This window comes from Strix aluco, chromosome 8 (genome assembly GCF_031877795.1).
Source record: "Strix aluco isolate bStrAlu1 chromosome 8, bStrAlu1.hap1, whole genome shotgun sequence".
NCBI classification, from domain to species: domain Eukaryota; kingdom Metazoa; phylum Chordata; class Aves; order Strigiformes; family Strigidae; genus Strix; species Strix aluco.
This window is the reverse complement of record NC_133938.1, coordinates 26084474-26096478: the sequence shown is the minus strand read 5'-3', so window position 1 is coordinate 26096478 and position 12005 is coordinate 26084474. Positions and strand designations below refer to the sequence as shown.

The window sequence follows — 12005 nt, the reverse complement described above, 5'->3', positions numbered from 1 at the left end:
GTCTGCAATGTTGGGAAATCCAACACTTCCCTGGGAAGATTATTCCACTGGCTTATCGTTCTCATTGTGAAAAATTTTCCTCTTGTGTCCAATCAGTGTCTCCCCAGGAGTAACTTGTACCCATTCCCCCTTGTATTTTCCATGTGACTCCTTGTAAAAAGGGAATTTTAAAAGGAAAAGGTATTTCTAAATGCTCAGCTCACCTTAGCCTGAAGTCAAGTAGCAGCAGGTTGCTAGACAACTCTACATTCCCAGTCATCTCTGCCTTGGAAGAAGACATTCACCTCATAATTTTAACAATGGTGATCTTCTAACAGCTCATTTTTTCTGGAATTAAAAGCAAAACCTGAGGTCTTTCACAATAGTCTCAGACTAGCCCATGGTATATGTCAGAAGACTGCCTATTAGAGGCTCACAGAAGTTCCCTCTCTCTTACCCACTCAGAGATACTTCTGAGATACTCTATACTCTGAAACATTTCTACTAGCCAGCCTTGTTCTTCCAACCACATGCAGCACTCCGCCAACATCACACTAAAATCCCAACACTGTGAAAGACCAGTTGAGCTAGTCACAAACAGTAACTGCCACAATTAATTGTATTAAATGGATTCATAATATCAGCACAAATTTAACTTTGTTGATTTTTCCTGGACTCAGACTGTGATCTGTGAACTGCCAAATAAGAGGAAAAATGGGAAGCAAGAACTAATCAAGCCTTTAAAATTAATTCAGTGCATTTTGAATGTTGTTCGTATCATTTTAGCTGAATTGTAATTTTCATGCAATCTGTGGTCAGTCTCAGCAAAGAAATAAATTATCATGTGGGCCACTGAATACAGTTTGTAAATGAATTCTTCAGTGTCAATAAGACATGGTATCTAGAACTAGTCTTGTGAGATAAGCTTCACTTTTATGATATTCTTAGATGGGTGAAAAATCTACATAGATTTTGATAGTCTTTATAAAACCTGGTTGACTAATCAACATCTGCACATAACCGAATATTTCGTTCCACTTTTTGTGTTTGTATTATCTTTTTTGAATGACTACTGAGAGAACAAAACAGTAATTAAAAACTGGGCAATATCTAAAAAAATGCCTTTTTAAAGTTATTTTTTCATTGATTAAGCCCCTTTGAACAAGTGATCAAATGCTAGATTGTGGTACACAGTGAAACCAGCTTGCTCACTTTTCAAAAGGGTACATTCAGCTAAATCCAGAGCTTAGCCTTTAGACCATCTCTGTTATATCTGTCTGCTTTATGGTGAGAATTACAGGGCAATAGTGGTAAGTGACCAGTGCCCTTAGGTTCTTCTGAATTTGGTGTGACGATGGAAAACTAAATCCCCTCCTAGAGTCAGGAAATGTTGTGTATTAACAGGTGCTGTCACATAAGGAACAAATATAACCACAGTTTTCCATTTGCAACTCTGCTTGTTGTTTTTCCCATCTGTATTTGTTTCAGATTCGGTTTGGTAACACTGCTTTCATCTGTGCTGCAGTTTTCTCTAGTCACAAGGGGAAGAGAAAACAAAGTGAGAAAAACATAAACCTCTAGAACTTTTTTGGCTATTTAAAACAATAAAAGAACGAGACTATTTTATAGTGTTTACTCCTTATTAAATATTTTAACCATCACTATACCCTGAAGGAGCTCTGTAACTTAAAGATACTTGAAGTACAGTAAATGCTATTAACTTTAACACCATAAAAAGCTAAAGCGCAAACTCTTTTTTTTGCAAAAAGCCAGTGGTTTGACTCAGGGTACAGAATCTAGGAGGCAGGGCTGGACTTTCCTGGCAGAGCTAATCCATAGTGAGGAATGTTGCTCAAATCATGCAATTGCCCCTGCCAGGCATATGATCCTTGTGCTAGCTGTTAGATATGCAGTTATTAATGGCTAAAGTTGGCAGGAGACTTGTAAGACCCAGGCAGAGGGGTAGGCAAAGTCGTCTTCTTTTTTCTAACTCAGTAGATAACTTGCACTGATCTTAACCTAATGCCTTCTCTCCCCTTCTGCCACAGCTCAATACTCGGCAAATCAAGCACAGCGATGTCAGACTTAGCAACCTGCTTTCCACCATAAAACTCAGCACTTCCTAACAGATATCTCTGTCAGTGGAGACAGGATTTGTCCTTCAAGAGATACTTCTGAGTAAATAATAATATCACTGTTTTTATCTGTGAGTATAAACACTGGGTTTTGTCTCTTAATGACTGTTTCTGTTTTACTGCTACTTCCCACCAGGAAGTTGACTGCTAACATAATTAGCAGATGATTGCACGGGGGAGGCTGAAATCTTTAACAGCTGTTTTAAGGCACTGTGTACCAAATCTTCTGTGCTGCAGAACATTTACAGTTTTTTAGTGGCATTCACTCCAGTGACACAGAGATTAAGGGACCATGGTGTGCAGGCCTCCGGGAAGGACTTAACTTGCTCCTTTAGTTGAAAAAATATGAATAATGTACTTTTAAAGTGTCTAGTGGATTAGTAAAAGTACTTGGGCTTATTGTATGTATCAGAATTCAGTACAAAAGATCACCTTTAATTGTGGAGTCTAGAATCTGAGTATGTACAGCTGAAATAGTTGGCAGATTTATTTCACAATAAAAGTATTTTGAAGCTTCAGGTATTTCTTTGTTACAGGATAAAAGGGAGATGATATGAATCAATGTTACCATTTGTTATAGAAAAGTCATTCTGAGAGTAATGCATAGTGCAGCACAGAAGTTACTGTTATAAAACAAATAATTATAATCATTGGCTGTGATAGAATAATAATCATAAAACTAAGAGAGAAATCATTTGGGAAAGAACTTCAGTTCCCCATGGAGTATTATAGCGTCTGCCAGATGTAAAGTAGTATGTATTAAGTTCTAGATGGAAAAGTAAGAGCTTCAAAAGTAATAAGTGTATAATTAAGTAATGACTGAAGTACCAAGCATGTTTACAAACTGTGCATCATGTTGTCCCAGAGGAGGAAGACTACTTGATCTGTGGGAGTTTTTAAGCTGAGACACTTAAACCTGTTCCACACTAGAAAATTTTTGCTGGGGCATACCACCAAAATCTTCCTCGAACAGATACAGTAATAACAGCACTGAAGTGCTCCTCTTCTCTTTTCATGTCCTTCCCCCAATTCCAGTGTGTGCTAGTTTAAGTGGAATATAGAAACAATGCATTTGTGCTTCCATTGTTGTTGCAAGAATGATGCTAAAACAGAAATTAGCATGAGGCTAACAGAACTGTGTTCTACAAAGCATTACTTCCTCTTACTTCTGCACAAGTAAACTGATTCCCTTTCATCTGTAATAGGGACCCAATCCTAAAATAAATTTAGAAGGAAGGCAAGTATGGAGATATATTATCTCCATACAGTTTACCTACAGTAAGACTGTACTTACATGAGACTGTACTCCTAAACCTGCCACAAAAGTGTAAATGCAGACCTCTTGGTGTGGCCAATGCAGTGGTTTTACAAATGTTACTATTTTTCTTTAATCCTTTTTTAATTTAGGTGGATTTGCACAGTGAAAAGGGGTTTGGCCTGTACATGCTGCTATTTTTTTCAGGGTTTAGGGCAATGCAAACTTTCCAACTACTACTGTGCAGACTCCCACTGCAGATATGAAAATACTTGCTCTCTTAGTGAATTGGAATATTAAAGATCTTGAGCGGTTTCAATCAAAATCAAGCTGTTAAAATAGAATTTAGGCTTCTCAATCACTTTATTTTGAAAATTTATTTAAAAGGACAAATCAAGATAAATTTGACAATATTTGCTTAAGTCCTTTTATTTTGTAGCCTCTGTTAAATGGAAGAACTCATAAAAGTTAAGAGGTTTTCTAACTGAGGCCAAACTGACTACAGGTATTTCTTGAAGGAAAAAGGAAGATTTTGAAGAAACCATAATAGAATTTTCTTTTGTGGAAATTATAATAGAATTTTTGTGCAAGTTGAATCTAGACTGAGATATTTTAAATCACTTGATTCAGAAATGTGTGGGCTTTTTATCCTCTTTTAGTTTAACAATCTCAGGTGATTTCCGAAAGGAAAGGCAAAGGGAGGGCTTTACTCACTAATTCACACTGTGACAAATGACTGTTAAAGTGCCTTCTGAGATTTACAGTAGGGAGCTGTTCCTTGAAAGTCAACCAGTCAACATGACAACCAGCAGTATACAATTGTCCAAGTGATGTGTGGAGGTGTTCCAATTATCTGCATCTCTTTCCTTTCCAGATATGTGGTATTTATGTTCATTTATGCAGTAAGCACATCAGAAAGGAAAGCTGATTTTAATTTAATCCTTTAAGTATCCAATGTAAGAACAGTTCTTGCACAAAGGTAAAATTTAGCTCTATAGCTTCATCATGAAAGTATATACTGAAGCAAAATTACTCAAATTTTTATCTCAACACAGGAGTAGGATTTAGAATGTATTTCCAGTACCAGTTGAAGTGTCTTGTTACATATATACAGAAAAGAAAAAATTACTGAATTGGAAAATGTAAATTTTTGTTCCATGACTGTGAAATTGTAAACACTTATTGCAACAGCATACAGAAAAGTTATGAAATCTGATGCTCTGAGGGTGGGTGTTGGAAAATATATTGGGTTTCTATGTTCATTTTTTGTGCTTTCTATTCCACTTGATGTACGTGATTTTGAAGTAGCACAGTAATAGTGATTTTTCCTAGAACGTATTAGCTCTGTATACAACGCTAAACTTCAGCCAGCAGTAGAATAAAATAGTACTATAGATATTTATGATTGTCGAATTACTTATTCATATGACAGACTGTATTAATTCAGCAATTCAATGCTGGAATGTGTACCTCATGGTCTCTTAATTAATATTGCTAGAAATATTCAGCATTAATAGAATTTAACTTGATGTGCGAGGTCCAAAGGAAGCCCAACATAGTGTTTAATCTTACCTAAACCCAAAAGGACTTAGCGTAAAAGGTATATAAAACAAAAAATACTATATACATTTTTATGAAGTCAATAAAATGAATCTCACTCTGCATATTTTAAAAACATCCATATGTTTCTTTCTCTTTTTGTTTCTCTAAAATGTTGTGGGAAAAGAATTATTCCAATAAATCAAAGTTCTTTGACAGCAAGTTGGTGTTTTTCTTTTTTTAAGGACTCTGGAACAGAATACACTTATTGCCTATTTCAGGAAGGAAGTCACCAAGCACAAGAAGGTCTGTGCTTTACAAATAGATCCCTCTGCAACACAGTCCACCATATACGCATAATCTGAATGTGGGACTGTGCAGGAAATACAGGATACCAGAAAGAGAGGAACTAGCAGCACAAACGGGAGAAGCAGCATGTAATGTTAAAGTGTAGAGGTTACCGTCACAATAAAATTACTTTGACCCTCTCTAGGTACATCTGCCAGTAAGTTAAACTGGCCCAGGCACATTCCCAGGCACTGATGTTAAATGGCACAAAACAGCCTACGTATGTATTAGAAAACTGTTTCAGCTTCTCAAACTGGGAGACTACCTGCAACTTGTCTGCTTGGAGTGTTCCCCTGGACACTGTAACTGCCAAATCATTTGTGTTGAGTTTGTGTGGGGCAGGGTTGTATATCTCCCTGTCCTACTGATTGATAAATCAAGTGGTGGTGGTGTTCAAATTAAATTGATGTTCTTTTTCTTCCCCAACAGAGTCTATCTTTTGCTGTGACCATGATGGGTGAGTCATCTCTCCCTGTCCTTGTCTCGATCTTGGAACCTTTTGTTTTATTTTCCCCTCCCCATCCCTGAGGGTAGAGAAGTGAGTGCTATGTGGTGCTCAGTGGCCCTCTGGGTTCAAACTACAACATCATTCCTGGGCACTGCACTGTTCAAGACAGTTTTGGCAAGCTGGCTATGGCCAAAGCATGCAAAGGAAAATCTGAACAGCTCAGTAATATCAGCAGTCATGCTTCAATGGTGGGAAACATTCCTGGCTTGCTTGAATGTACGAAAACAAATGGAGCGTTAATATCTTTATAAGCTTCTAAAGAATGGACTAGCTGTCTGTACATAAATGGTTTAAGAAATGTGAGGTGAATTGTGCTCTGCAAGATACTCAAGCACTGAATTTATATGACTGACCTTACTAAAAAAGCAGTGATATTGACAGAATGTAAATGCTTTCTTATTTTTAACTTCGAATTCTTTCTTTACATCTCTAGTGTCCTGTGTTTTGGTTATTTTGAAGTACATGGTAACTATACACGTACACAAGAAAACATTTTCTTTTGTGAATAACGTCTTCATTGTATCTTTCCAAAACCTACATGGGAACCTAAAATAAATACCCTCTTTTCTCCTCTCCTCTGATGCAAATTATTTACCAGATTTAAACATGTTAGGTCTTCACTAGGTATGGTATTTTCTACTTTTATTTTTGTTCTTCAACACAGCTGGTAAGACTAAGGATTGATGATCAGTAGGTTTATGAAATGTTTTATTTCATAATTTACTGTTACAATCATGATTCAGTGAAACCTCACTGAATTAACAGGTGAATAACTTGTTGTGTTAATCACTGAGTTTCCCCTTTATTTCCGCTCCCTTCCCCAGACGCCAAACTGAAAGACAAATTGCATTATGATGGTCAAGAAACATCTCAGCATATCCAGCAAATCAAAACAGTTTATTTCAGTTTCAGATACTTTCAATAATGAAAACAAAATGTGAGATTCACAAAGGGATAACAGTAGTTATTTACAAAATTAGTGAAGAAGTCAATGACCTAATCTTCTCTTTACCCTCACTCCAGTGACTGGAATATTTTTGTGGCCAGAAGAAACCTGGTACACTACCCTACCTGCCACAGAAATCACCCACTTGACACACACATGCTCCAGATACCAGGCTGATCTTTTTACATCCTGTCCTGCAGAAGCTTTTCAAATTGATCCAGGCAATATTCAAAGTATTTTTTATAGTGACAGGAAAACAGGTAAGTTTTTACTCAGAATTATCTCTCTGAGTAAATGTATATTTAACTATTCCATATAAAATGTGTGTACTGTAAGCATTAAGCTTCATCTCCACAGTTTTCAAAGGGAACCAGGCCCTTCGAAAATCTAGCTCTTCAAAAACTAAAACTGGTTTTAACATCCAATTTTTTTTTCAGGAAAAATCACGCAGCAAATTCAAGAATATTAATAAATTATTCAAAATAGTTTATTTACTGAACAAATGTATTTGCCAAAGATTCACCACGTTCTTCTTCACACAGCAACATCTTTTATGAAAAATAATATACAATCCAATTTGGTGGTTTCTGAAATATGACAGCCCAGAACCCATCTGTTACTGAAGCCAACTGCAAGGTCAGTTAGGAATCTAAGCTATGCAAGTAGAATTACTTTTCTGGGAGATAAATGCAAAAACAGTGAGATGGATGTTACTGTATTGGAGAAGTACAGGTAAGAAATAGACCATGAGCTAGACGTCAAAAAAAGAAAAGAAGTCTGAGAGAGGCTCCACCACAGAAGTCCTCAAGAAAAAAAATGAAGATTAGAAATCTGACTCCAAACAGGTACAGATCTAAGAAAAAAATTCCCGAATCAGAGTCCTGTTACATTCAGCTAAGCATTTTAGCATGTGTGCATTTCATAAATTAGCAGGATCATTTAAAAGAAATAGCTGATCAAACTCTTCTCCTAAAAAAACATAACCAATAAGGTTTCAAAATTGGGTACTATGCTTATATCAGAAACGTATCTATCAGAAAAAAAGAGGAGAGGTCTGTATCATTTCAATCGTATTTATTATTAAATACTACCATATGACTTACTGGCAAACTATGCTATCGAAACTGTGATTTGGTGACACAGAATCCAGGGTGGTTTGTGGCAGATGAGAGGAATAATTTCATCTCCTCTCCACTTTGAAGAATAAACAAGCATGTGAAAACACAGAGATGGAACATATGTCTCCCAGCCAGCAAAAAGTGAGCATTTTTCCAGAAAGGGCATAATGGAAGGAGAAAAGAGAGACCTCTAGGATGAACAGACTGAGAAGATCAAAAAGGGAATGGGACTAAGACAGAAGACAAAGTGCTCAGCTGGTAACAGACCCGAAGTTCACAGACCACACAGATGGAAAACCCTTGATACAAATCAGACTGCTGGAGTCGAAAGCAAGTGGAATTAAGAAGTTGCAGTGAACTGGAAATATTCATAAGATTATTTCCAGCATCTCAGCCAAGGGCCAATAACCTCCTAAAATGAACTACCTTGATCACTTGCCATTGTGTAGCCATACTGTAAGGCTACTTCAACTGTATTTTAGTGTTCAGATATTCCATTCATAGTTAATGACCATTCAACTGAAGGGGTTACAAGCAACACCTCTGGCAATATCTGTATTGCACGCTAATTAAAATAGAATACAAAAGATGTGCTTCACCAAAACCAAAGTTGAACCACTTACATAAGGGTGCAAAGACAAAAAAGCAATCAATTAAAAATAAGATATACTTGTGTAATACTAATCCTTACTAACTAATAAGCAGCTGATCTCAAGGTCCCCACACGTCTGCAGTCTTTCTCATTAAATATTTCCTGAAAGTTACATCTAATATTCTAAATATTCCATTTGACAATATTTCTATGCAGAATACGTATGCTTTTTCTATAATGGATAGTAGCAAAATACCAGCAACATGGGACTGGATTAGCATTTCAGTATCAAAAGTGATATCCTCCAGTACAGAAAAACAGGAGTCTGGACAGGACCCTATTTACTGTAAGGTAGACAAACAAAAGACAATACTCAAGATTTTTTACGAATAGACTTTGTTCAATTACTGGAAAGCTAGTATCAAAAGACACTGCTATGGTAACTTGCAGAGCTGGAGGAGAGAGTGCTGCTAAAGCACAATCCTGATTGCACTGTGGCGAAACAACTGCACGGCCTTCCTGCAACAGTGCAGCTGTGTCCGGTCACAGCAAACAGGACAATACTTGAAGATCTAGAAAGCCATTTCCACTAACCATTTTCAGTCCTGGATTCATATTTTATATTTCAGATGTACCAGAGATCTTTCTTGCAATGCTTGTATGAATATTAATGAAATAATTAAAACTATTCATTTTCCAGTAATCCTTTGCTACAATTTTCCAACAATAACCGTGCTTTATAATACTGTTACTCTATCATTCTGCTATCAATATTTTTTAAGGATGATTTATTTTCATTTTGTTAAGTGCATACAGACATTTCTATAGCTAAATGGATGCTCTGGTTTGTGCAGTTGCTTATACACTATTTCCTATTTGAGACCAGATCACACTTCTTCCAGAGAAGGTAACTTTATAAAGTTCAAGTCAAACGACTTGTATGAGGCAAGTGCTTGACAGAAGTTTAAACTAGAGCTGGAAAAAGTGTTAAGCCACAGAGTGCTCCAAAAAGGTATATATAGAATATTTTGACAATTTTAGCCATCAAAATCCTAGCTCAATAAAGTTGGTAAAGTAAGAAAGGTTGCGGGTTTTTTTCCTATTCCAATAGAAAATAAAATGTAGGTATAAGATGCTAAGTTCTACATTTTCTAAAATTTCAAAGAATACTGTGATCAGAAGTTATAAATACAGAATATACTTGTGGTTTAATTATTTTTAAACTATAAATCCATGCTTTGATAAACATACTCTTTAACTCTCCATTAGTAGTTACAATGCTGTCACTTTCAACCAACAACATTCTTTTTTTGTGGCTATCTTAAGATGTCATTCACCATTTCATAATTGTCTGAATAAGCATCATTTGTTTAATTGCTTCAATGTATAGCATATTCCCCTAAGCAAAGGTAATAATTAGTTACATATCTGCACGATCTTGTGGTTACCAACCAGTGAGAACCCATCTTTCTGTAGGAAAGTAGTTAAAATCTAAATGATGTAGACCAGAATTAAAATCTAAGTTTCTGACTGCTGAGTTGAAGACTCATTCTGACAATGCAAAGAGATTGAATTAAAATCGATCCTATATGCCATCACACATAACCGGACAATTTGGCTTTTGTCATTGACCACAATAAGTTGTTACCTCAAAGTGGGTCTCACATACAATTTTGCAAGGTGGGATCGTGTCGTAGCCTACTGACACACCATGTTGTACGGTCAAATAGAGTGGCATGATGCTGTTGGGTGTTCATAAATACTGCTCATTTAGCATTTTGAAATTTAACACACATCCCTGGTTTGTTTATTTGTTTTAATATAAGGGGCTTTTTTATTTTAAAGACATTATTCGATTCGAGACAAACAAATACCTTTTTCTATTGGTTAAAGATGCTGACAGTCCTTGAAATAATTCATAAAGGAATAAATTAATGGTAGTTACAGCCAAGCCTAGGATCCTAGCATGAAAAGAAACTGCATGTAAAGAAGCACGCATACCGGACAATAAAAACACCCAGAGACCCCGCGGTTAGCTTTTGACAAGCGGCAAAAGCGCGTTTTATTCGGGGTTTCCCCTCAGTGCACGTATCACCCGGAGACCGGATGGCACCTGTCCTACCCTTCCTCCCCCCGCAGCCGCAGGAGGAGGGTGCTGCCCTTCCGCAGCGGCGAGGCGCCCCGCAGGCTGCGGGATGCCCACCGCCTTGCTGGGGAGCGCCGGCTGCGGGGCGGGGCCCCTCGGCGGCCGCCGCGTCCCCTTCCCGGGAAAGTTTCTCACCGGGGCTGCCCCGCTGCGGGCGGTGCGTGCCTCTGGCCTGCCAGCCGCGGGGCCGCCCGGGGTTCGGGCCCCAGGTAAGGACCCTCCGCGGGGCCCGCGCCGCCCCTCTCCGCCCGCGGAGCGGCCCCCGCTCCCTCCCGGCCTGTCACCGCGGCCCCCCCCCCTCGCCCGCGGACCGGTGCGCTCACCTGTCGTCGCTCTGCCAGCCCTGGTCGCCCAGCAGCAAGTCCCGAAACCGGTACCGCGGTGGGAGCGGGGGCACCTCGCTGTCCAGGTCCACCATCCTGCCCGGCGGAGGGGAACACCCGCCGCCGCTCCCCTGCGGGGGGGCACTCGCCCCCTACCCACCGAAACGGGTGGAGGGGAAAGCCCTGCGAGGCAGGAGGGCCGGGGGGCGGGCAGAGGCGCGGAGCAGGCTGATCCGCGGGCGAGCGCGGGGGCTGCGCGCACAAAGGCAGCGGGGGGGGGGGGGGGGGGGGGGGGGCGCTGTCCGCCGGCGGCTGAGGGGAGCGGCGGGCCCCGCGTTGAAAGTTCCGCCCCGCGCCGCGGGGGGCCCGGCGCGGCCCGCCCCAGGGGAGGCAGGTGCCGGCGGGCGGCGGCCTCGGCGGCGCGTGCTCGGCCGCCCGCCCACCCCCTGGCCGAGCGCGAGCGCGCGCGCACCGCCCGCCGCCCGCCGCGGTTGATAACAAAGAGCTGCCCAGCGCCAGGCACGGGCTGTGCGGGGCCGCCGCGGGCGGGAGAACCAAGGGGGGGGGCGGGCATTAGCGCGTTCCCCGCTGCCGGCCGGCCGGCCGGCCGGCCGACCGACCGACCGACCGACCGACCGATGGGAGCCCCCTCGTTAGCGCTCCTCGGGGCGGCAGCTGGGCCGGCGCCGCCGCCCAGACACCCCGGCGCCTGCCGCACCGCGTCGCTCCGCGGGCTCGGCTGAGGCGGGCGGGAGGAGAGGGGCGCGCCTGTCCCCTCGGGGGGGCGGTTCGGCGGGCCTGGCCGGGTCTCGGGTGCCCCGGGTGTCCCCGCTCCGTGAGGGCGGTGCCGTGCTCCGGGAGCCGCCGAGCACCCCGAGCACCAGCCCCTCGCCCGGGGGCGTCCATGGGGCTCCCTCGCAAGCCTGCCTCCTTCAGCCAGCAGCCTCCTTCTACCACCTGGGGCTTCCTCAGAAGTACTTTTCTGTGGGCCCCGACATTTGAAAACGCGAGGTGTTTTATCTTGGGGAGCTATAGGTAGCCTCTGCGCACACCCCGTGTTACTGATGGTAGGTCATTTGAGCGTACGTGGGTCTGTCATAACTTTGTCTCTTGCTC

The 12005-nt window shown here is 41.4% G+C and overlaps 1 protein-coding gene across 4 annotated transcripts in view; it reads right to left on the bottom strand.

Annotated features, from left to right (window-relative positions):
* The window catches only part of KCNT2 (potassium sodium-activated channel subfamily T member 2), a 152377-nt gene extending 141393 nt beyond the window's left edge, over window positions 1–10984 (bottom strand). For all 4 annotated transcript variants that reach the window (XM_074831661.1, XM_074831662.1, XM_074831663.1 and 1 more), the window contains exon 1: window positions 10890–10984. In XM_074831661.1, the coding sequence (XP_074687762.1) occupies window positions 10890–10984 (95 nt within the window). The remainder of the gene's footprint in view (window positions 1–10889) is intronic.
* Between the last annotated feature and the right edge of the window lie 1021 nt (window positions 10985–12005).